Below are 26,771 nucleotides of genomic sequence, written 5' to 3'. Positions count from 1 at the left end.
TCAAAATAAGTTTTTTTTTTCATGTACCTGCATATTTCACGCCTTGCAAAAACATACGCCTGCCAAAACTTATTTCCGCAATATTTATTTTCCGAGATTCCATTTTATACTCGGCGACAACTTTTCTTGGCAATGCAGTGGAAGGTACGTCCCGCGTCCCCTCTCCCATTTCGAGTGTACGCAGGCTCTCCTCCTCTCCCCGGAAATGGGGGAGGAGGAGAGCCTGCGTGCACTCAAAATGGGAGAGGGGACGTCGAACGTACCTTCCACTCCATTGCCAAGAAAAGTTGTCGCCGAGTGTAGTATTGTGACGTACTTCCGTTTTGTACTTCTATTTTGGTTTGACACTCACATTTCGGTTCGACCCACTCAAACTATATCTCACGATGCAAATATTATGGTAAAATATTATTTTCTAGGGAAAGTTCATTCTCAACGGAAAGTTTTCGAAGTGAAGGTTTTTAGGAAACAGTAAATTTCTAGGGAACGTTTTCTAGAGAACGTTCCCTCTGTAAAGTTCATTTTCGAGGAAAGTTTTTCAAGGGGAAGTTAATTTCCTAGAAACAAATCATTCAGATAGTTAAAAGATTTTTTGAAAAGATCGGTGTTCCTAGACTTAACTCCGAAACATGTTTTGATTTCAAATCGGCGTGTCGAAATTGAAGCACGTTTCGGAATTGCTCCCAACTCGAAATGTGTCTCGCAGCTCAAATATTGCGTTAATTATGTTTTTTTTTTTTTCGGACAAATATTAGTTTGCATCATACGTGACTATTCCAAGCACTTAAATAAAAAGTTATAAAAAACGTTCAGTGACTCAATAATGTCTGAAAACCTACATTTTTACTCTTCAGAATTGCGACTTGGATGTCTGGCTTGCCAAATAAAAATTTCCAAAAGATGTAACATTTCTGCGGGAGTTGAATGCAGAACTGAAATGAGATGTTCGAAGTATACGGACGTTACTGAAGTGACCCTTTAAAACGCTGCAACGGTTTTTTTATGAATATTTACAAAACGTAATCTGAGATTTTCAAAAAGAAAGGTTTATGACCTGCTGCAAATTTCTCCAAAATACATCTATTATCTGCCTTCAACGCCATTTGTTGAGAATCAAACGACTAACAGATCGTTAAGCGAGGGTTCTCGGATTAATATACGTTTGCAGAAATGGCAGCCGTTTCCGCGCTGACTATGGAGACGTACTGTTTCGCAGGCTAAAATGAAAATGGAACTGCCGATGTCTATCGTAATTGTTGGAAGTGTACTCCTGTGTTACAAAACAAAATTAATTTATCTTAGTCTTTTAGAAAGTATAATAATAATAATAATAATAATAATAATAATAATAATAATAATAATAATAATAATAATAATATCGTGAGACGTAGAATATGCAGCGTGTTTTCAGTCTAATATTTAGTTAGTTTTGAATTCGTGCACGCTTAATATTACAATTCATACTTTCCCCCCCAATTTGAACGAAGGAGGCTTCCTTTCTAAATATAGTTGAAAAAACTTAATCTGGTGTGTATTTGTGCACGAATTTTATTTTCCCGCTAAATTAAACGGGAAAATTACGTGTTACAATATGGGTTAAACTTTCGTTACAGAAATTCGCTACCCACTTGCGTAACGCTTTTCGGGCCCATTTTTATGAAACCCTAGTCTGAGCACACTGTGTAAATAAATGTTTTGCCAACCTTATTTTGAAGAAAAATAAATCTCCTTTTTATATTATTGCAGACTTTAGGAACTTAAATGGTGAAGGATCAAACCTCACCAACTTTCGAAGTACATGATGAGATATACAATAGAACCGCTATGAAAGTTTTTGTGTGAGTTCGCCGAGCCCAACAATTTCATAAGGAATGCACAGCTGGAAATCGGCGTCCTCGGTATTTCTACAGTGTGGTTTGGATACACATATTTAATAATTGTATCTATTTTGTCTGCTGCATTTTTTGAAGGTCATCTGTTGCTACAAAAATTAGTTTCTGTTAGAATCAATTAGGAAGAGTAATTTAGAGAAGGATTTCTCATTCCTAGTACTCAACTTCACAGCGCAAACAATACAAAACAATATAATTAAAATTTTTGCACGTAACCAAAAATATAGCTTAATTAAAAAAATAATAGACGTCAGCCAAAAGAAATTTCGTCGTAGTTAAGTTCACCAAAATATAGTATTTCGTGACGTATGACGCGCCAACGTTTCCACAATTTGTTTCCTGACCAGCCTACAAAACATTTTTTTTTCAAATGTTCGTAGATAATTTGTATTTCATCATTGTGGACTGGCCGACAACATCTCTAAATGGCTTCTTGAATGTCTGATTTTCATAGAAATTTGAACGATTTGTTGACATTTCTACACTTTTGGCCGAACTGAAATGGGATTCTTGAGGTATGCACCAAAGCGCTAGCTATTTCCGAGGAAGCTTTCGCACGTCCGCCCACAACAGATGTGGGCATATCGCATGCTCAAAAACTTGATTCGCCTGAAGCGAATCGTGTGCGCATTCGCCCCCCTCCCATTTCCCGCAGCGCCAACGCAGCAGTGTGACTCAGCGCCAAGTGCCGGTCTGTAGAGTTCATTGAAATTTGATCACTGATGTATTGTTCAATAAAACCGAAACCTTTAAAACGCTATCATGTGTGCTTGCAAAACAGAGGAAACGCATCCAGCAAAACAAAGGTAAGGAGGTTTTAAATGTTCATAGCCTGCCAAGTCATCAGCTCCTGCGTCATCGCTAAGCAAGTTGTCTTTGCAGAAATCGGTCTGCATTGCGCTTAATCTGGAAACGTCTGCGTTCACCGTCAGCGATGAAAGCGGAACTGCTTCTTTATATTGTCGCCCTGGTAAGTATCGTATTTTCCGGAGCCCTCCATACATAGACAGCACGGGGCAAACTGCGTTTGAAAAAGAAAAGATTTTCCTTGGATTTTGCGCACCTCGTGCACAGTTCGCATGTAAAACATTCTCATAAAAAGCAGGTATTAACAAATGCCTACTTTAATAACTCACGCTTCTCTTGTGCATAAGGCATTATTAACATACTCTGTTCTTCACTAAATCTAACACGTCTCTTAACAATCCAAAAATATATATCCTTGTATAGTACGCACCTGTACATATTCAGCACAGCCTAAATTTGCAACTTTGAAACACGTTTAGTCCGCGGAGTATAGATCGAAAGCTACGATATTTTCGTTGCAATAAATTCTTTAGATTTTAAAGTTCTTGCGGAAATTATGCCTGGCAAAGAACCATCTTGACTTAGAATATGGCCCTCCACTGACACGCATGCAGCTATGTATAGACACGCTTCTTCACTCTGACTTGGGCTTCTTCACTCATTCTTAAAAGTTCGAGAAATGTGTAGTACTCATTTTTTTTTTCGCTAGTTAAATTTGTATATATACAATCATTTTCTAGCCTAATATACGTGCATCCCTTCTAAGGCCTACCAGCTGTTTGGAGCGATTATTCTAAACATCCGGTTTTATGCGTAACTAGGCGCATCACATTATCGTTTATATCGCTTCATTCTGCACTCATTTTAATACAGTGCAGTGATGCTAAACTTTCATAAATCATTCCTCTTTTCCTCAAAATATTTCTGCAATGTAACGCTCTCACACCTAATTAAAATTGACCTCCCCTTTTGAAAATAGACATACAAATAAAAACAAAAAAAAACGCGCGCACATTAAAAGACCGAATTAAAAAAAACAAAACATTATGTTATGGCACTGTTGTTATGCCGTGCGGTGTTTAGGTCCATCGCAAAAAGAAAAAAAATATCAAAGTGTAAAATAGAAATAAACATAATATCAAAGGAGCCCAAAATCTTTATCTGTTTTTTTCCTTGATTTTCGTCTGCCATACAACATTAAAATTTAATTTCTTCAATGTGCGATAAAAACAAAAAACCGGAGGGAACTACGTAATTTTTAATCCGCGGAAATTATTGTGTAACGGGATCGCCCCAAAGTGAGTTTGTGTGGTGTCTAGTTCTAGCTTCTGGACAAAGAATAATCAGCAAATACAAAGACAACGAACGTCCCTCAATTAATATTTTTCCGGCGTTGTAACATTTCCAGCGATTAAGAGTAAACATATAAAAACACAAAAGACTCGTTAAAGTTGCGCGTTATAGCTAACGTATATAACGGTGTGGCGGGGACGAAATATTCCTGGAGGTAAAACAAATCGTTCTTCAGCCACTTAAAGGAAATGTCCAGGGGTTTTCTGGGTTGCCGAAACAAAAAAAAAAAAAATACAGATTTTCGGAATACCCATGCTTTACTCTTCCCGGCAAATAATTAACTATCTCTAGATTCAAATTAGCTATTGATAGAACGGCAAATAAAGGTGATGCCAAGACCAATATTAAAATGTGGGGTGACGTCGCATGTTGCATAACATATGCCAGTCGAGCAGGAACCCCCAAAAAACAATATTTAAAGCATGGTTGTTGTTTTTTTTTCCTTTTGCTGGTGTGAGTTGAATTAGAATTCAGTTCATACCATCAGACTTCTACTCCGTCGGGAACCAGCTATGCCGCCCCCATATTTCCCATATTACATTCAAGGTCACCGTTTTAGTGTTGCCAGTAAAACCGCTCAGCCTCTCAGACAAAATTTAAAACTTAAATAACTTCGGAAAAAAAAACATTATTGTGACTAGTACTTTATATTACTATACTTTGTTTCACCTTTAATCCAGAGGCAAACAAGACTAAAACTGATGGTACCGATGAGTCAGCGTTGAAAAGCAAACCATCATGGTGTTTTGTAACGTTTCATTACGTGGTCTATCATCGCTGAACCAACAGAAAGAGCCACGTGACTTGGGCTATTGACGCTGCCTGATTCCCTTGGAATTACCTTGTGTCTTGCAGCGTCGGCTGCGTCTGGACTTAAGCTGAAACGAGGTACGGTTCCGATCTGTCTAGTCATGTCGGGAACCAATCTTGAGGCAATTCAGTGACTACCAGGAGTTCGGTACCAAAAGCCTGAATGGAGTTTTATTCTTGCTATGATTGACGTTGGGACTCCTTTGCGCACACACACATATCCGTGCGTTGTAATCTCATGTAAACATATCGGATCAAAAAAGGAGACGTTTATATTAATTGATATTCACTGACAGTCAAAGTTACTACAACTCAGTTTTGAAACTCAGCCTCAAAACCCGGAACTCTCGCGAAGACCGAGACCGAACTAGATGCGATCACCGTGCCACCGTTTAGCGGCGAGTCGAAACACGGAAGTTGCTTTATATCGCCACTGCGAGATGCCGCTGCGGGATGGCGCCACCTAGAGCCGTTTATACTGAGTGAGTTTGGCCTTCTATAGGAGATATTGAAAGCCTGGCAACCACAGCAGCGAAGTATGACAACCGGGGGATGACTACTTCCGTCCGCCATTTTGTGGCTCTTAGTGATGGTAACTCTATGCGATTTCTCAGGAATAAACTAGACAAAGAAGTAACGCCATTTTGTGTTATCGCGAAATCCGCTGGGCCTAGCTGGCAGCGAGCTCCGCCCATTGGGCAAATTCTTTCAGTATAAACGGCTCTGGCGCCACCTAGAGTTCCTGTATAGGCTCCCTACGAAAGCTATAGTTGAGCGTTCCTCCTCGGCTGTGGCCGTAGCGCCGGCTTTCCTGCACGGCCAGGGATTCTTTGCTCGTCACGTGACTTCATTCGTCAAAGAGCAGCGCATGGACGACAGGAAAGGAGGAGAAATAGGCAAATGCAGGGGAACATACGCCAAGGCGCGTGCAACGTCGGCGAAGCGACCGTATCGGTGCCTTTCCTGCACGGCGAAATTTTTTTTTTTTTTTGCTTTTTACGTCATCGATTCTGATCGGCGCTTGGAAAACAGACGCGCAACTCTGGCTTCCGGTAGCACTACAGAAAGTCTGGCGCCACCGGCCCTTGCGCGACTCGACTGGACACGTACGTGCAGAAGTGCCGAGCCGTGCAGTTCTTGAAGTGGCCGCTGCGGGTGAAATGGCGGCGTTGCGATCGCGTCTAGTTCGGTTCTCGAGTGCGGATCCGAGCCACCTTTTCAAAGCAGGGTTCTATGGCAGTTTCCCAACTGGTTTGGTCTTTGTTGATTGGATTTTCAATCAAAATTTTCCTTAAAGTCATATTAGACCATATTTATTTATTCTAATTGGTTTAAACCAGTTATAAAGTCTGGTGGTGCAGGTAGAGAGACAAATTTTATTCTTATTCATTTTAGCTCTCGCTTAGAAAATGTAAAATGGGTTGTTCTAGTAACGTTCCTAACAGCTTAAAAACCGGAAGTCGGGGGGGGGGGGGGGGTGCGGGCGTTGAATTCCGAGTATCTCATTACTCAGCCAATGGGAGTGTGACATTAGCCAATAGGAACCCCAACAGACCAATCCCAGAGCAAGTTTCTTAGGTTGTCAATAACCATGGTGTTACAGCTCTCCAGGGATGGGCAAAATACACGCGAATATGTATCGGAATACAAATCCAAAATACTTCGTCAAAAATGTATTTAATTACAAATCTAATTACATTCCCAAAAAAAGCATTTAAGTACAAGATACAAACACAACCAAATGTATTTGGTCTCCTCCTAATACTTTTCCAAATACATTCCTCAAAATTTGCGTCAGCGACTTCAGGGCACCTGCAACGGGTTTCTGGGAATCTCATTTTAATTTTGCATCGCACACTCGGGAGTTAGTGTGCGAGGCTCTAGTAACGTAATATAAATATAATCACAAAAAAATGTAATCAGCTTGGACGTAATAGGTGAAAAAAGTACAGAGCTTCAAGCAGCTTTTTTTGTCGATTACATTTTGGTATAGACCAACAAAGAACCGAGACGACCAAGACGCGCAGCACTAGCTAGAGAATTTTTTATTGTTGCAACTCGCACCAGTTACGAAAATATGGACGACCCGCACATTTAGAATGTTCCAGGCAAAAATATGGATGGAAATCAGGCTGGAAAGCGTCACAAGTTGTCACAGGCACTTATTTAGCCAGTCTGCCTGTGAACGTCGATTTCGTCGCTATTCTTGCCCTCGACTAGCACCGTAATCACAAAGTCACTAAACGCTTGTGATTGATTGAGAGACATTGCATTCGGTGCAGAACGTAGTTTTCTTCCTGCTCTGGACAGTGACAATAAATTTGAGGGATGTATTTTCGCCCAAAAAATATTTATTTAATTACAATTGTATTTGAAATACCTACATTTTAGTGTTTAAATACACACGTCAAATACATTAGCCAATTCGTAATTAAATACAAATGCAAAATACACAAAGTATTTGAAATACGTATTTCAAATACTTGTATTTGTAATACTGGCCATCCCTGCAGCTCTCTATGGCTCTTGGCTGATATTTTACGTTTCCGTTTATATGCGCTTCATTTAATCATTTTGTAAATTTTATACTCATCCTGCAGTTTCAGTTAAGTATATATAAAGGAACATACCCCAAAGGCAGGTTCACACACTTCCGAGTGCGCACCACCGTGTGACTTAAAACTTCTTAAAATCTCCAACGACGAGAGGTCACATTGGCGCCATCTATCGGGAAGAAGTGGAACGCTTGGCAATTGTGTATGTTGCCTGTTTTTTTTTTTTTTTCCGCATTATTCTTTCTTTATTGGCTCGAACAACTTTTGCCAATGCTAGAAATGAACATCTCCCGTAGATAGTACTTGAATCTCGTAAATATTGCGAAACCTTCTCTCTAGTGAAATGAACTTCCGCGGCCAGGTCATAGGTGGTGCCAGAGTGCCAGTGTCTTCTCTCGCCGTAAGAGAGCTGTAAGGCACACGGGTCTGAGCAAAACGGAACTCTGCAAACGGAAGTTAAACCTAATCAGTGATTGCGGCGATGGAATTTCAGCGTCAGCTGTTTCGAGCACGTTTCGGGCTGGTACACATTGATAAGAAACTCTTATATAAGTTTGCGATATCTGAAACCAGTTTGCTGGGTTTAGTTCTTTGTTGTTTATTGTTTTTACCAAATTAAATAATCCCCGCTATATTACCATGTCAGGAACTCGGTCTGAATATGAAATTGCGATTCCTAACCGTTTTCTACCCCGAGTTTTTTTTAGCATGACGTATAGTGCAGTGAATATCTCGCAAAAAAAATTAACCTGACTTTCTTTTTCTTTTTTTTTTTATATCCTAGGCAACTCATTGGAAGCGAACGAGAAAAGTGTTATATCGGGTCGTCGACGGTGTGGTCGAAATCGTTAACTCCATACCACCTCCGGCGCCGAAATGGAAACGCAGAACTAACCTCTGAGAACTTGCGGTTCGGTTGTTCTGCACCCCTCAGATAAGGAAATCGGCCTCGGATTCCTGCCAAGGTAACGTCACGGGCACGGAATGTCTCTAACGTATTATATTACTTTCATAAAAAAATTTACCGTCCGTTCGTCCGTGCATTTCCCCGCTAAATTTAGCGGGTGAATTGATGTTACGTCACCAATGCACAAATTCCATTTTTCCCACTTAAAAGGGGGGGGGGGGGGGGGCGCAACGATTTCCGGACTTCAGTCAAACATTTGTAGAAGCTGCCTTCTGACACTTCTTAAAGGCCGACGACCAGACTCGAGATTCTGCAAGGCAGAAGATTTTCCTCACCGTGGGGGAGGACAAAACAGGCAACGGTGGACAGGGTACAAGGGGGGAGAGGAGAAAGCGGGGGAAATGTGGAAAGAGCGAACTGGTCGATCTGTGTCAGAGAGGTAATGCGATTCGAAAACAATGCATGGAAAGCGTTGTACTTATTAATTATATTGAGTCGACAGGAACCCATACTAAACCCGTAATTCAAAGCTGCGTGTTTATTTTTAAGTGTGAATATGGCGCTTTTAGACTTTCTGTGTTGATTTTTAGACTATACTCACGCGACACCACTCGATCGTGGTTGTTGAAGTTTTCTTCTTTGGTTGTCCACCGTTTTGTGTATGCGTTAAAACTGGACCTTTATTTGGAGTTGCTGTAGACTTCACGAAACCGAGCAATGCGGCGCTCTTTTCGACGGTGGGCGACAAATTGTCACACTCTACAAAATGTTATGGGGCAAACAAGCTGGTGAAGGTTTAACATTTTAGACAAAACACCCCGAGACTGGAGGGGGGGAGGAAGGACAACGCAGTCTCAAACACAGCTCAAGCTGTGTTTGAGACTTCGTGTCGTGTTGTCCCTTTTCCCCCCAGTCTCGGGATTTTGTTTAAAATGTCACACTTGTACCATTTCGAGTCTGCCAGTGGGTATCTTTTCAAATGAGGCCGACACCTAAATGCGTTGCTCAAGTCGATTTGAAGTGTAATAGCAAGTGCTCAACGTACTAGAGCAGAACATTCCGGGTTTGCTAGATAACCCTTTAGTCATCTAGCAAAATTTACACCTATACACCCTAAAAAAGTCTGTGCGTCTACTTCCACGCACAACACTCGGAGAGCCAATCAGCACAACTTACAGAGGCAGCTCAGCGAATGACAATGCCGAAACATATGTTTAGACAAAAAAAAAAAAAAAAAACGCAGTCTGAGTTGTGACATTAAGCAATGCAAGCGTGACGTTTTGCATCGCTTAATGTCACAACTCCGACTGCGTTTTTTGGTCTAAACATAAGTTTCCGCATCGTCATTCGCTGAGCGGCCTCCGTACGTTGCGCTGATTGGTTCTCCGAGTGTTGTGCGTGAAAGTAGACGCACAGACATTTTTTAGAGTGTAGTGTCAGAAGAATCCAGATGACGTAATACCATACGGTGTCAGCAAAAATGTCACTGATATGAACCAACCACAAAAATGGAAAGGTCCAATCTCGCGATTTCGTAACTCTGTTCTTTCGTGGAAAACAATAGGTACCGCTGAGAGATGTCTACACAAAGAAAAGCGCAGTACTAGTTCATTGACCAAAAACAAAACATATAAAAAACCGGTGAGAACAGCCAAGCTGGCTGTTTACCTTTTCTGATAGCGTCACTTTGTGACGGAATCGCCGAGTTCCGGATAAGATGATTGACGCGCGGCTCTTCCACCTTGACCATTCGTGGTCAGAGCGGTTTATAATCGGCGACTGAGGACTGCTTCGGCAGCTCACCAGGCGACAAAGGGTGCACCACGTTCTTTCTGGAGTCACCATGGCACTCAAGTTCCTCGCTTTGTTGGCCTTGCTGGGAGCGGGTAAGTTTGAGCATTCCCATTCGCACTAGCCGAGCAAACCTAAAAAATCTGTAGCTTAAGCTGAAAGAAACCAAATACCGTAGCTTCAGCACTATAAATTCTGCATCATATGTATATGGGTGGTTTCATCTCAAATCGTGCGGGCAAAAAGGGTCGAATATTTAATTTCGATGAAAAAAATATATGTTATGGCGCCGTTTCTAAAACCGCAGTCGACACAAACCGCAAGTTCGTCGGATTTTTCGTTCTCGACTTATGAATTTTTAAAGAGGCCGCGGCGAAAAGCAGTTTTTCACACCCGTCGTGGGTCGGATGTTTCGCTTGATCTCCCGCCATGGATTTTCAGTCCACATTATATTATCTTTTTTCAAGCACTCTGTGGACACATTTAAAAGGCTCCAATACCATGAAATAATTTTAGGCCTTTTGCTTTTTTTCTGTAAAAATGTCAAAAACGCCTCCTCGGTCAATTGTTGACGAACTTTGACAATTAATTACTGGCGATCTACTTGGGTTACACTGATATTTCTTATGTCCACGGAGAGCCCAAAACACGCTCTTTATATAAAAATTCAAAAGCGCAAACACCAAGGAAAAGAAGAGGGGACAGGACAGAGCGCTTACTCCAACTGGAAGTTTAATGCATTCCCCGAGGAAGACATAAAAGAAGAATTAGGCATGTGAAGGTAAAAAAGAAGAAGAAAAAAATTATTGTTATAGTTTATAGACGCATTAAAAAAATTTTTAAACTAAATCTTACCCCTTGACACTAGCGAAAAAATGTAATAAAAAGCATAAATATAAACAAAATCAGTAGGGCAAAGATAAGGTTAGAAAACACTAAAATGACCCGCGTTAAGGAAAAAGGTCGAGGTATCTCATCTCTTTCTCGGACAGCGCTATTGATGGTGCGCTTATGCAAGCTCCCCCGAGAGACAATATGGTTTTCGCTTCATAGAGTTCTCGGGATCTTTTTCTATGGTAATGCTTGAGGATCTTAGTCTGTTGGAATATGGGTGTGCAGTGGCAGTCACGGACATGTATGGCGAGATGTCCCGATGGTGATGATTTCAGAGAAAGGTGATGCTCTCGAAGTCTCACGTTCACACAGCGCCCAGATTGTCCGACGTAGACTTTTCCACATGTGAATGGAATTTCGTAGACTACGTTGATGTTGCAGTTGACGTACTTGTGCGTATGCTTGACGGTGCAGTTGTTGTTATTTTCGTTTTGCGAATTAATCTTAGGACACAATTTTTTTAGTTTGTTTGGAGCTGAAAGTACCACTGGTACTTCATACTTTGAGCCTATCCGGTTGAAGTTGTGTGATATGTTGTGGAAGTAGGGTATCACTGCCGGTCGCGTTTTCTTGCAATTTCGTTGTCCTCTTCCCTTGGGAGTTGTCAGACATTCTGCTACATCAAACAATAATGAATTGGTGTATCCAGAATCCTGCAGCCTCTGCACTTGTGCTTCGAAACTGCGCTTAGCCGTGTGTTCACAGGACTTGTGCAGGGCCGCTTTGAAGCAGCTCTGCACTATTCCTCTTTTGATGATCTTGGAGTGGGCAGAATCAAAAGGTAGGAGTCTTTTTTTGGACCGTGGTGCATAAGTCCACCAAGTGTGCGATTTTTCAAAGGACAGTTGTAAATCTAAAAATTGAAGCTTGCTATTAGTAGGTAACTCATGTGTGAATTTGAGTCCTTGAGCTTGTGTCATGAAACTGTTGCTTATGATGTTGAATGTAGCACAATCATATTGGTCAGGTCCGATGGAAAGTAAAACGAGATAGTCATCGACGTATCTAAAGATACGTGTTACAAGGTTTGTGGGAAGGCTCTGGGCTATTGCCCTGTCACAGGTGGAAAGAAAAATGTCGCATAAGACAGGTGCTACACAGGAGCCAATGCAAATCCCTTTCTTTTGGATGTAAGTACTGCCGCTAAAAGTTACAAAGGTAGATGTGAGGTAGAACCTAAGGAGTTCCATGAAAGATTCGGATGGTATGCCACATTGATTTTGAAATGACACAGTTCCATTAGCCTCTATGCAATCGCTGACTGCTTCAAACATTCTTGCGTGAGGGACCGAGTAGAACAAGTCCTCCACATCAAGGGAGAGTCCAAACTTTACTGTTGAAGCACTTGATTTAAGGTAGTCTATCAGAGATTCTGAGTTTGGAATTAGAAAAGGGTCATAGATGTTGAGGCTGTTCAGGTGGCGTAAAAGAAATTGGGACATAGCTCCCTGCCAAGATCCTCGTTCAGTTACTAGTACACGAAAAGGGCAACCCTCTTTGTGAGTTTTGGCGGTGAAAAACATTTCCAATTGATCACTTTTAGCAGTGTTTATCTGTTTTCTCAATTGGCTTAGATCTAGCCTGCTGCACAGCTGGAGTGCTTTTGCCTTCACTTTTTTTGGATTGAACCTCTCCAAGCAATTAAAATTCTTGTCTATGGAGAACTGGGCTTTATTTTCTAAAAAAACCCATTTTTTATTTGTTTTATTTTTTGTTCAAATGTAGATATGATAGTTGTGTACATGAAAATCAGGCCTACAAAGTGTATATTTTGTTTGCATGTTTTATATTTAGGCCTCAATATCGGAAAAAGACGTCTTTGTTTTGCAAGACCTAAGTCAGACATAGCGACCCATGCGTCTCTATGAATTGTGAAAAAGTTTTCTTGAATTTTCTTCTGCATTTTGTAATCAATTATAAACGGATTTTGTGGTATTGAATATTTATGTATGTTTTGATAAGAGCGGGAACCATGAGATACATATCTAACCAAATCAGCAGGCTTAGTAGACTTTCAATAACCAAAAGGCACAGACGTTGTATCGTTTCGATTTATAAACCTTTCAAAGTAAACTAGCACGACTAGCTATTAGCTGTCATATTACTAAGACAAAGAAAGTCACCACATCGTCGATATATTATATACAATTCTTTACGAAACCAAACAATGGGGCTTGTTCACCGCACATCGCACAGGTCACCAGGGAATGTCCTTTCACTTCCGTAATACACAAAAGTGGTGACACAGAAACGGTCCGAAATACACAGAGAGTGTGTCATGGAGAGGGGTAGGAAATAAGAATAAATAAATAGGAATTAGATTGCCCAACTCCGATCTTAACGAAAATTGCGTTAAAAAGAAAATAAAGTATTCAGGTTCGAGCGGTGGCAAGGCGACAGGTCCACGCCTGGTGGAGAGTCAGACAAAGAAGTCGACGGCACGTAAAGGTAAAACAAAAAAAAAATCAATAATTTAATAAAGACGGTAAAACTCAGCCGCACATGGCAAGAACAAAAACCGACTCCCCCGGGCATTCCCTAAACGGGACGCAACCAAATGCGTGCGAACACGCTCTCTACATTACCGCCAGGCCGCTACGCCATGACGAAATAAACCCAACAACTGAACAGTGCTAACAAACAGTTAGTAAGAAAACATTGAAAAAAAAAAAACGTTCAGAAAAAACCGCACTCGAGAAACAAAGTTCAGCGGGGCGAAGAAACTCACACGAGTCGGCCCCACGACATTGAAGTCTGGCAGGATGACGGCGTCCAGATGATGCTCGAATCTGTTCCTCCCTCTATTACGCACATCCACGACGGCTGTGCGGAACAGTGGCTGTACGAAAGAAAGTGAAGAATAGATTCGAGCAGGCGATGCGCGAGAAGGTAACCGAGACTATGCTTCAAGCTTCACATCGGGAGAGGAGCTTTCGAGGTAGTTTCTGCAGTTACTCAAACTTTTTCTTTCCCCCTCCCTTTTTCAAAAGAACACGTCAGCCGGCGCTAACGTTTCATCTCGGGAGAAGCCCACTCTTCACAAACGGTTATAGTTGACAAGGAAGCTGACTTCGACCCAACTATAGTCTCCGGGCAGAATACAAACACAAGTATATTTACCAACTCGCTCGTTTTAATGTCAGTCTCCGGGCTTTGCTGTTTCCAAAAGAGATAACGCTTTGTAAGGACAGAACGAGCGGGTGGATAATTAAACTTAAACACTCCCTTCTCGTTTTCTTCCTCAAGTTTAACAGATAACCCTTCGGTGCTATCGGATCTCCCCGGAGAGAGAGAGAGAGAGCACGGCCGTTTCAAGGTAAGGATAGGGCGCTCGAAGCTAGGGCAAACAGGCGGTATCGTTTCACGCATGCACGGATGGCTGGTTTCAAATTTCCCCACATCCCTAACGAAACCGGCCCATCTTCGTGTGTGCGTCTGCGGGATTTCTGTCCCGCGCCGCCGGTTTGTAGCGCGCACGCGGCGTTTTTTTGGCTGGCAGAACAGTTGTTGACCGTCGACATTGTAAGGCCGTGGTGTCCTCATCCTTTCAGGCAACGATTCCTTTGCTTTCCCTTGTGCAATACTCTGACTGACTCCTCCTGGGTGGCTGTCACTGTTCGCCGCGTCAACGACACAATCGTACCATTTCACTCCTCGTGACATAGGGTGCGCTGCTCGCTTTACTGTCACGGGCCGTCCCATCTAACACAACGAGCGCGAAAGGTCGTGGTCATCTGCTGGCTCCGAAAGGGCGGGACGTTCATGCAGGCCAATGAGGGCCCCGAATCAATAAGACGTCTGCCGACTCCTACACGTTAAAAATTTACGACACCTGCTGGTCTGTTAAGAAATGTTGCTTTCTCTTTTTGGAACTCCTCCGATGTAGCTTTCCGCCTATAATAAAATTTAAATAATCAATAAATATATCAGGGTGGAAATACTGTATTTCATTTTTATCTGGGAACGTTGAAAAAAAGAAAAAACTATTTCCAAGCTTGTGAAGACGCGCAACTCGCAAGTCCATTTCGAGCCGTAAAAACACGTTTTTGTACGATATTGAATCTTAAATGTAGAACATACAAACAAAATATACACGTTCTAGGCTTGATTTTCGTGTAGACAACTATCACATCTACATTTGAGCAAAAAAATAAAAAAAATAAAAAATGGGTTTTTTGAGAAAATCAATTTTAAAAATGGTACTTTTTCGTTTTTTCATAATATTAAAGTAAACGTACCGCAAAGGATATTTTATACAGCCAAGGCATTTTATAATAAATATAAAGAGCGTGTTTTGGGCTATCCGTGGACATAAAAAAATATCGGTGTAAACCAAGTAGATCGCCAGTAATTAATTGTCAAAGTCGTCAACAATTGACCGAGGAGGCGTTTTTGACATTTTTACAGAAAAAAAGCAAAATGCCTAAAATTATTTCATGGTATTGGAGCCTTTTAAATGTGTCCACAGAGTGCTTCAAAAAAGATAATATAATGTGGACTGAAAATCCATGGCGGGAGATCAAGCGAAACATCCGACCCACGACGGGTGTGAAAAACACTGCTTTTCGCCGCGGCCTCTTTAAAAATTCATAAGTCGAGAACAAAAAATCCGACGAACTTGCGGTTTGTGTCGACTGCGGTTTTAGAAACGGCGCCATAACATATATTTTTTTCATCGAAATTAAAAATTCGACCCTTTTTGCCTGCACGATTTGAGATGAAACCACCCATATATATAAAACAAATTCGATCGTAGAAGAAAAGAACTGCGTCTTACATATTTGTTGGATAGTTCATAGCTGGTGCCTACTCTGCACAAAAAATATTTTCCACGGATTTACAAGTTTCCACCTGATAAGCTCGCAAATCTGTTCCGGTGCCTAAAGCACCATGCGATATTACAATGGCGGGAGGGCCTCTGGGACGGAAGTCAAAATGGTTATACGAACAAAATATATAAAACTTCCAATCGATTTATGTATAAAACGAAAAAGCTTTTAAAAAAGTATTGTGTTCACGTGACTCAAAAAAAAGTAATCGACTACAATTACAATTACTCTTGGTGAAAAAGAGTTCAATTAGATTATGTTATTACTTGAGAAGAAGTTATCGGCCGTTAGCTCAATAAGTAACCCCTACATTTAGGATTACTTCAGATTTTCGAAACCACAGCTCTCTCTGCAGGTTTACAAATGGGTCATTTGAACTGTCCATTACTGGATTAGAATCACCGAACTATAAACTACGTATCTTCTTAATCCATCCATTTTTCGTGAACCCTCCGCCTCTCGGGGACTTGGTTCGAGGATTCCTTGGTCGATAACTTGTACAAACAGGAGACACCGTAAGTGGTAGGCAATAGTAACAGTTAACAGTTATTTTCGTAGTTCCAACAGTATTGAGATTACTCTTGCGATTACTACTAAATAAAAGTGGTCAAACGATTACGAAATTACTCCAGAAAGTAATCGATTGCAAGTTTTTTTTTTATTACTTGGAAGGAGTACCATACAGGTCTGTTTGTATAGTACATAACTCACCATTAATATAGTCTGTCGTAGAACTGAAAAAAAAAAAAAAACATTCGAACAGTCAGAAATTTAAAAACCCATGGCGTTGCAAGGGCCGCTCGGCCCCTTAATAACGGGTGACTGTTTATGCCCCTGTCGTCGTCTTTCAAAGTGCCAGGTGTCATCATTTTCGAATTGCCTGGTGTCAGAAATCACCCGGTGCGACTGTTGCATTTCCAAGTGCAGGTTGTCTTTTGTCGCATTTTAAAGTTCTGACATAAACAGTCGCCCGTGATCCAGGGACCAAACTGGCCTTGAAACGTTGGGATTTTCAAAATTAAGGCGTTTACATTTTTGTTTTGTTCCATTTTAACAATTCCTAACCAATTAGATGCTTACCGAAAGGTTCGCTTTGAAATACTCTGTCGTTCCCAAAATTCTTTCACGTCAAAGATTATGAAACACCTAGAGAAAACAAATTCTTTCGTAATCTGTATCGGTACAAATAATCCATATCGAGTTCAATTTCAACTTTTAAACTCGTATATTTCGCTGACTAAACTTCGGAAAGTACGGTACAGGACGGTCAGAAAATACTCGTAACCTAAATGTGTTGCCTTTCCATAAGCGACCTAATAGGACTTCCTTTGGCTCCAGCTGTTTCTTCGGAAGACGACAAGAAAAGCACGGCACGCTGCTACGACCAGCATCCGCCCTTCGTGCGAGGCTGCGAAAAGAGCGCCACACTCTGGTTCTACAACGAGACTGTAAAGAACTGCGAGCCGCGTACAACTCCGCTGTGCGGGGACATCATGTGGGACAAGAACGTATTCAAAAACGGAAAGTTTTGTAAGAAACTGTGCAGAGGTGAGAGGACAGCGTCATTATCCTTCACGTTTCAACAAAATCCACGAAGGAAAAAAAAAACGCCCAATCAGGCTTTTCAAAGAAAGATATTTGCCTGTATTTGTACTAAATTAAATTTAGTAAATACTTAAGAAATTAGTATAATTATCAAAGATCGTATAGAGCCAGTACTAAAACGGATGGACTTCATTCCTTTTAGCCTAAGTGGCGTTACCATAAATTTTTTGTATACCCTCTAAGAAATGCCTGCGCGTCTACTTACCCGCAAAACACTCGAAGAGTCAATCTCTGCGATCTACGAAATCAGCCCAGCGAATGAGGAGGCGGAACATCCGATTCGACCTCAGAAAGAAGTCTGCGCTGTGGCATCACCCAATGCAAGCATGACGCTTTGCATTGCGTAATGCCACAGAGCAAATTTTATTTTTAGGTCCAAACGGATGTTCCGCCTCATGATTCGCTGAGCTGATTTCGTAGATCGCAGAGATTGGCTCTTCGAGTGTTTTGCGGGTAGGTAGACGCTCAGGCATTTCTTAGAGTGATAGCCGCGGAGTGCACAAAGGGGGACGCTTCAACCGATCGACCCTTTCCAAAAGTGCGCGCTATCTGGTGGCTACAGCACTATAAGTATCAGAGTCCGCTATTGTTTGAGCACTTGCTTTGAGCATATACTGGACACGAGGACTGTGTCAGGGTTCGGCGGGCACTTGGATCCAATCCCACACTTCGCGGCCAAGAAACGGCAACTGCCATTGTTGCTCGTGTGTTGGTGACAAACACTATAGAGACGAAGGGGGTTCGGTTTCTGCAAGGAAGGATCGGCGGGAGTTCAGTTTCTGAAAGTATCTACTCCATTCACCAAGTGGGGAGAGCGAGCCGCACACTTCGAGTAAGCTTGCCATAAGTGTTGTTATTGTTTTTATTATTATTATTACGTTCACACTTGACTTTAACGAGCTTCCGCACTATCTTATCTTCGCTGTTATTTTTATCTCGCCTACAAATCCAGTTTTGACGTTGGCTAGCATAGCTCAAGTTAGCTTTTCCAGAACCCCACCGTGGGTTGGATCTGCACACGTGGGCATTTTGTCCGCTGAGTGATGACAGACACCTTAGAAAGCTTATTAATCAGGGACGCCACGCCAGCTTCAAGTCAAGTTAGCCAATCGAGGCTTCTAGATAAAATTCCCTTTAAATATTGGAAAATGACGGCGAGTTTATTTATACACTCTCCAAGTACAGCGTGTCCCCCCCCCCCCCCCCCCAAAAAAAAAAAAGAAAAGAAAACAATTTGCAGCTTTTCTACTTTGGTGAAGAAGGAAGACCAGCGAAGCTGTACTATGGTGGGAATGAAGTAACGGCTGGCCGCAAGTCGACTAGCAAGAGTGGAAAGGCTGGACAGCTACCGCCATCTATGAGCGACGCAGGCAACCAGATTGTCTGGTTGCCGCCGTTGCTTATAGATGGCGGTAGCTGTCCAGGGTTTTGTGTCATTATTTGTTTGCTGGCGGACACGATCCTGGGGAAACTAGCCCTTAACAACTCCGCTGTAAGACATGCTTACCTCAAAAGTAAACTGCGCATCGTTCAGCGCTCATTCTCCGATCAAATGCAGCGCTAGCAGTCCTAACTAGATGCCGGAATTTCTGCATTAACTGTTATCTCATTCAAATGTTATATGTGATATTCTGAACATTTTAATGAAAAATGGGGCCCGTTTTCGCACGTTTTTTGGTATTGGGCGCTAATCACCTCCATGTAATCGAGAGCTTTGTCGCCCGCCAATTTTCCATTGAAAATGTAAAGCAATCACTTGTAAGTTTTCAATAAAATAACTGTTAGTGCTGAAACTTTGGCATCTGGTTGGGACTGCTTGGTTCTCCGCATTTGGACGGGGAATGAGCGTTTAGCGATGCGTGGTTTATTTTCGCGCTAAAAACAAAACTGTAATTTTATTTTTTGGCGAGGGGGGGGGGGGGGAGAGGGGGGGGGGGAGGATCACCCTGTACTTATCCACTTTCAGAAATCTATGAAAACATAGCGCCCCGCGAAGTCCTTGAAACACCAATCATGAGTCTTTTTTAATTGATTCACTTAACGAGATGGATTATTTTCATCAGGCCGTAATGACCACAAATATCTCCCGCAACGAAACGGGTGGTCGAATGTTGTCCCATCACGGCTCGCATGACCGTTCGAGCGAGATAGCTCACATTCTTCGTATTGGTTAATCAAAATAAGGGAATAGTTCGTTCACTTACAGCGTAGGAAATGCATGGCATAGCCATTCTATATATATATATATATATATATATATATATATATATATATATATATATATATATATATATATATATATATATGTATTAAATATTGGCTTATCCCGCACTCTTATTAACTGCTAACAGCCGAACATCATCTGATCGCCCCGATCAGGGGATGTTCGGCTGTCATGACGTCCTGCATTTCTTGCGTTGTCAGTGACAGTACTAATTTCTATTCAGAGTCTTTTTGGGGAGCAGTATCGATGGAGCAGCTTAATGAGAGTATAGGTGAAACAAAAGCGCAACATTGGTACAAATCATATGAACGCCCGAAGGGGAAAAAAATCAATATTTCCGATTTAGAACGTTTGAATTATACTTTAATGTATTTGCGTTGTTGCGAAAGTCAAAAGGATTTGCTTCCTGCGATATGCCCATATTTTACCTCTATAGACAGCTTTAGAATAGCGTATACCTAAACGAATCTCGTACGTAGGAGGAATAGCGTCGTAGCCATTGCGCATGCGCGGGGCCGAAACCGCGATTTGGATTGGCGCGTGGCGATGACTTTATTTCATTGCCTAAGCGAAATCTTTTTGGTACGCTATTCTAAAACTGGCTAATATATACTCGCGTGTAAAGGGTGTGAAACTCGGACCCCGTCAATTGCAGATCCCGTGCTGGGAGACTGCGCCGCCCCAGAGCCGGAGAATGTGTGCCGAGGCAACATCCGCATGTACAGGTTTAATCCTGACAAAATGCGATGCGAATGGTTCTCTTACGGAGGCTGCGGTTCCAAGGATGGGCTCTTCGAAACGCTCGAAGCATGCCACGCCAAATGTCAGAGTAAGGTCTCCCCCTTTGCCCAAGTGGTTGCAGCTATGCTTCCATGCTAGTTTACTTTATGGCACGAGTCGGGTTTTATTGGACAAAAATGCGTCCATCCAACCGTTTTCCGAGGTGTTTAAGCTGTGGATGCTCCATAACGTAACTCTCACCGAACGACAAGTTTCACAATCTTGAACCCGTTTAGTGAAAGCGATACCTTTATGAAATGAAGTGTCACACTTTATTTGGTACTTCTGTTTTTTTTTTTTTTTTATGTTGCAATAGAAGAAAGCCGTGGGCCTTTATTTGGATGGTTTGCTGTTGAGTTCTTAATGCTTAGATGGGGTTTGTTGTTAGGTATTTATACGAGGCGAACATTGCTATGGCAATACAGTGAATCATAAGATGCGAGTTCGGTAATATTGCGTAAGTGCTGTGTTTTGTTTTCTCAAAATGGCATCGGCGTTGTTGCTTCAACTATCGCAAACAAATATCATGTGACACTCTTAGTTCTTAAAAACGCGTGACCTTACATTTGTATTTAAAAATGCCGAGACAGGTAACCGCTAGCAGGTCTATTTAATGTCCCATCGCTTATCCGAGTGTTATTTACAAAGTTGGTTAATCTGATTTAATCTCAACTTAGTGTTTAGCTCTTCCTCGAAGATCGCGTGAATTTACTATATCATACGGAAAGACGCTTTATTAAAACGTTTCGTTCATACACATTCCTAATGCTAGCTAGATTTTTATTGCGACTATGGGTTTTATGGCATACTGGTTACTACCTGCGTTTCTCCCAGAATTCGAACAAGATCCCTGTGTCTCGCCCATCGACGAAGGCCACAGCTGTCCGTCGGGGACAGCGATGCCGATGTACGGCTTTAATGCGGCGAGGCAGAAGTGCGAAGAGTTCGAGTACAAAGGCTGCGGGGGCAACGGAAACAACTTCGTCGAGAAACACGAATGCTGGTCCACTTGTGCAAGTAAGCTACGCCGACCTTTTTTACGAACCGAATTTGGCTCTTTTTTATCATTATGAGAACACAATACAAACATTGTACGTTTTCTCGTGGCGATAACACATGCCTGAATAGTTGCCTTAAAACAAATCACTTTTTTGTTAAAATTGTAACGAAATAATGTTGTATATATGGTAAAAATTAACTAGACATTTGATAGAATAAAAGTATTCCCGTTTACACCTAACGCGCTGTACGCAACAAAAAGTGTTTTTTTAACTGAGTTTAATTCGACAGAATGGAGGTTCCCCAACAATAAAAATAATTTCATGTTCATGCTGCGTGTTCCAATCGAGAGGTTCCGACTTCTCCTCGTAGTGAAAAAATAAATAATTTATGTCAGGATTAATTACGTGGGTACTGAAAGCTGATAAAACGCAGCACAGGGCGGGTCCCTCGCATTTAATGATCACTCCACAGCCAATGAGCTTGCGGCATTTGTGGATAAGAACAACGACGTACCAATCACGAAGCAAGTAGCATGAACGTGATATGCCCGCCTTTTCTAAGCTGTCAGTGGGAGCGGAGTTCGTCTGCTTCTTTGGCAGGGGTTGTGATGACGTCAGAACTCCGAGCTCCGATTGGCTCGATTAGAAAGATGTTGGGTAGAAGGCAGCTTGCTTCCAGGTCTATCTTTCAGTCAGAGCCAATCGGAGCTCGCTGTCTTTCTGACGTCACCGCAACCCTCGCGCAACAAGCAGACGACTCGCACTCCGCGTAGGCATTCGGGAGCCGACCCACAGTCGTGTATACATTACCGAAAAGAAACTTAATCCCCATTGGAGAGCAACGGAACAACGTTCCTACGAAGGTTACCTATTCTGCGACGTCCCGGCGTGATCACGTGAAACATCCTCCTCATTGTTTCGCACGCAGAGCACGTGAAGGATCCGTGCAACTTCCCCATCAACGGAGGCCGACCTTGCGGAAACCAGAACAGCCAGACCGTCTTCGGTTACAACGGAGCCACCAAACGCTGCGAGCAGTTTGGTCACCGGGGTTGCGGCGGCTACCCCAACAAATTCCCGACGGCTGAGCAATGCTGGAAGAGCTGCACAAGTACGAAACGACGCGGACTCTTTCCGCTCGCATCATTGACTCTACAGCATGGAAATGAACGCTTCTAATCCATTTTTGATGGTGCGCGAAAACCAACTTTTCCACGTATCGCGCTGCGATTCACTACACAGGTGCGGCTATAGCCGCCACCTCCACGCCTCTACCACCTATATATGTGGTGGGGGCGTGCAGTGAAAATATCAATGGATGAACTTACCTTAAAAAAAATAATAATAATAAAACCCTTTTTTTGGACTATTTGCACGCGGCATTCGCAGATGACGTCATGACCGGGCTTGTCTAGTTGTATGTGCTCCCGAAAGGTGGCGTAACTTGAGAAACGAGAGTAATACAGCGCCTCGACCGTTGTTATCTCCGTAACAAAAATAGGGAGCCACGAGGGATTTAAATTCCTGGTTTCTTATTAACTTCATTTTTAATGAACTAGTTATCGCACAATTAGAATTTAACATCAGAAAGACGCGCGCCGCCATAGTGAATAGTTCCTGAAGATTGTCCGCTAAGCTCGGCGCCGGCGCACTCGACGCTCTCGACATCTGTTGGCGGCAAATTTAACTAGGCCAGCCCGGTGATAACGTCGTGTGCGAATACAACGGCAAATAGCTCAAAACAAGTTTTTTTTTTCTTTCTTTTTTGAACGAGGTAAGAGTATACCCGTTGATATTTTCACCCTATGCTTACACCACCTTGTGTAAGCATATGGTAGCTACGAGCGCGAGCTAGCCCGCGCTCCTGGCTTTGAGGCGCGTATTTCTAGCGCGAGTGCTAGTTCTGCGGAAGAACGCTTCAAAGCAGCGACCTCAAGCTCTCGTGCTTGTGGCCTTTCCTGGAGTCTCAGCTTAATTGAGGTTGAACGGCGACGTGCGCGATCAAAAGCGTCGCTGTGGTCGGTCTTCTACGATTGGCCAAACGTTGACTATGACGTCAGCAAAGGTTTTCTCATCGACGGAAATAAGAGTAACCTAAGAACTTCATTTTTGATGGTGTTTTGGCAATGTTCGTTTCAGCGCGATATGCTTTCAAGCTTCCACCATGCTAATTAGAAACATCATCGAACTTGTTCTTTGCAAGGTAATGATAGAAGGAACCATAGGAGGGCGCCACCGAAACATCTCGCCGCTAATAGGTTGTGTTCACTGGCGGCCATAGCTGTGTGCGTGACTACTCAGCGCGTGCTGGTTGCGCACTTCCAAAGTTCTTTTGCAATGTGCATTCCACACCATTAAAATTGCCGGTCTTGGCAGCCCATCAATGTGAGCTTGTTCCGAGCCCTCTAAACAGCGCCCCCAAATAAAACCGATTTTTGCGGGGAGTGGCTTAGAAGCGCTACTTTGCACGCTGTAGAGTCACTAGTATACAGCTTTAGGACGCAAGGCATGGCTTTTATGTTGAGATTCCTGCGTCAATCTAATTGACTGCGGAGCGGTGATAAGATTATTGAAATTTGCCACGCCCAGCGCTCCTTAAGCTCTCATTAACTATAGGTCACATATTTTAATGGCTTGTCCACTGCTTACAGGTACCGAATGAAACGCTTTATTTTATATCAAAATATACCGAGCTTGCTTTATTCTCACCTCCCATCGGTGGAGCCACCTAGCGTAATACAGATTAATGTTCTCTTTTAGAACTAAACTTGTACAAACATTCCGTGCGGTCAAGCGCAACTATGGCAAACATACCTAATGGTAGTCGAATATTTATTTTTGATTATACGTCAAATCGTTTTGGATACATCGATTCGACGGGATTGTATAGGTAAACACAAAACCTCCAAATTGTTTACTAAATGAGAGTTAAGGCGCTGATGATTTCAGTTAGCGGTGATATAGACTTGGAGAGGTTTCCCCCTTTGTGTTTATTCTCGTGAATTCAGCTTTAATCGGAACCAAAATGATGAAAATCTATTTCTCTTCAGGTTTGGACAGACTAGAAAATCCTACGCGGAAATGTCTTAGACCAGCGGTGAAGCAGACCAAGGGAACCCACGTGAGGTATTTCTACAACATGACGTCGAACACATGTGAACGTTCGAGGTACTGGCTAAAGGATAATTCGAAGACTAGGTTTGCAACTCTGGAAGAGTGCGAGAGCACTTGCAAACGTAAGTAGGACTCCTCTTTCACTGTCTCGTGCGTACAGTATGCGGCAAAGTTCGTGCGAACCCTTTCTATCTCGCACTTGTCTCTGTGTGGCGCGATTAGCAAAGTGTAAACTTAGTTGACAAGGACTTATTGTAAACTAATCTGGATATGAGTAAAATTGTACAACTCGGAAATCACGCGCGTAAAATTGAGAGACAACCTGTAAAATGTCTGACCATTTTCCGAGACATGCATTCTTTACCCGATGCTCACCGCTAAACTGCTGTTGTGTGAAAACCTCCATCGGGTATAGATATCGAGACATTAAGATAACATATATAATCTCTTATTCGCAGAAATATAAATTTAAGAAGTTCAATGAAAGAAATGTGAATACGAATTCACCGGGAGTTCAAAGAAAGTCTCACGGAAGAACGAACAGGCGAACGAAATTCGGGGATAAGGGTGTTCCATTAAGCTAAATGTAATGCTCTAAGACAACGACTGATAACAATGCCGCATCGATTCAGTAAACTGGCAGACTCGGGTGATATTAACGACGTCCCCCGGAGCGCCTGGGCATATCCGGGATGTGGCATTGCTGCGTGACCTCAGAAAATGCCGATTCGTTTCGAAATAATTCACGAGGGAAACGGGAGAAACGACTGCCCGACTATTCTACTTATGACTACATCACTACTGTGACTACTTGGCCCCTTGAGGGCCGACACGAGGATAAGCTAAAAACGCGTGAAAAACCTTCAGCCGCTGAACCGGACCCATAACTCGAATTGATCCCACTGACTCAAAGCATTCAAGTGACGCATACAGTTCATTGCACGGAACCACTTATAAATGGTGACCACTACAAAATTCTGGGGTCAGTTTCTCTTTTTCGAATGCACTGACATAAAAATGAGAAAATTTAAAGCTGCCCACTCTACGCCGCCTTCCGCCCGCTTTGAAATGAATTTATGGAAGTTCTGCAACAGCTGTAATACATCTCTCAGAGTAATCATATGAAATGGGGAAAAGAGCACCTTTATGCGGGTGTACTTCCTATGCTATTGCCGTCACCTCACGCTCGATAAAATTTGTTCATTAAAAAAAAAAACTTTACCAAAAAAAAACAAAGAAAAAAGAATGAGTTGGTTAAAGATTATAATTCTAAGAATAAAGAAGAAATAAACGTAAACTCAAAGAACGTAAGCCGCTGGACTGCGGTCCACCCTTTTACTGTGACCTTGATTAGCTTATTCCCGATGATAGACGATATTTCTAACCTAATGTGGTTTTATTTATTTCAGCCGTGTACGGGTCATCAAGGCGTTAGTAAGGCTACGACTATGATTTCGAATCAAATAAACTATCACCAAAATCAAGCCTACCCGTTCACACTACTTCTTTATGTTTAGTGCTTCATTCATACACTGTTTCAGTGTCGGGATTTTAGTAGGGTGCGAAGCGATTAAAGTTGGTTAAAAAAAATAATACATATTTCTTTGAGTTCTGCAGGTTGTTTTATTTGAACTGCAACTTATTTCATTAGATAAGATAGCTACATGAACCGACCCTTTTAAAGTTTCCAACCAATGCCACAAAACATATAGGTTGAAAAAAGAAAAAAAATTTCGTAAGCACGATTACGTAGAGTTCATATAAAAATCTCCGTTTTCCCATTGACATTCATTATTTCTGTCAAAACAAAACCCAAAAAAGGCGCTGCGGAAATTAGTTTTGACGAAACAATGATCCTGATGAAAACCAAAACAAAAAAGTATTTCCTTGTTTTTCTGTTTTGTGTTTGTGCGCTCCTCGTCCAGGGTTTATGTGAGTCGGCCTTTCCCGCACCCTCAACGCTTTGTTAACTACAATTAGCTCAAAATGTTGGATATGAAAGTAATCGAGGTATTTTGTGAGAGTTGACGTTGACTTGAATGGTGTGATACATTCCTCGCATCTGATGAAACGAAATATGCACACATTTAAACATATCTACGGAATCACAAAAAGCAGCAAGCTGTCCTTTAGTATTACTTCGAAAGAATAAAAATCTCCTTACTCGAAACATACATTTTGTCTTTGGGCTAGTATCACACAAACAAGA

The 26,771-nt window shown here is 42.1% G+C and overlaps 1 protein-coding gene across 1 annotated transcript; it reads left to right on the top strand.

Annotated features, from left to right (window-relative positions):
• The first annotated feature begins 10,042 nt into the window (after positions 1 to 10,042).
• LOC8033195 (actinia tenebrosa protease inhibitors) lies at positions 10,043 to 26,046 on the top strand. Its single transcript, XM_029976170.3, has 7 exons — positions 10,043 to 10,210; positions 17,177 to 17,386; positions 20,323 to 20,496; positions 21,282 to 21,464; positions 22,377 to 22,559; positions 24,499 to 24,684; positions 25,972 to 26,046. Exons 1-7 carry the CDS (start codon positions 10,168 to 10,170, stop codon positions 25,995 to 25,997), a joined length of 1,005 nt encoding a protein of 334 aa, XP_029832030.2. The 5' UTR covers positions 10,043 to 10,167; the 3' UTR covers positions 25,998 to 26,046.
• Positions 26,047 to 26,771: the final 725 nt, after the last annotated feature.

Source organism: Ixodes scapularis, unplaced genomic scaffold (genome assembly GCF_016920785.2).
Source record: "Ixodes scapularis isolate PalLabHiFi unplaced genomic scaffold, ASM1692078v2 PGA_scaffold10__122_contigs__length_95168666, whole genome shotgun sequence".
Lineage (NCBI taxonomy): Eukaryota > Metazoa > Arthropoda > Arachnida > Ixodida > Ixodidae > Ixodes > Ixodes scapularis.
Note: the sequence above shows the minus strand (reverse complement) of the source record. Positions and strands in the feature narration are given on the sequence as shown.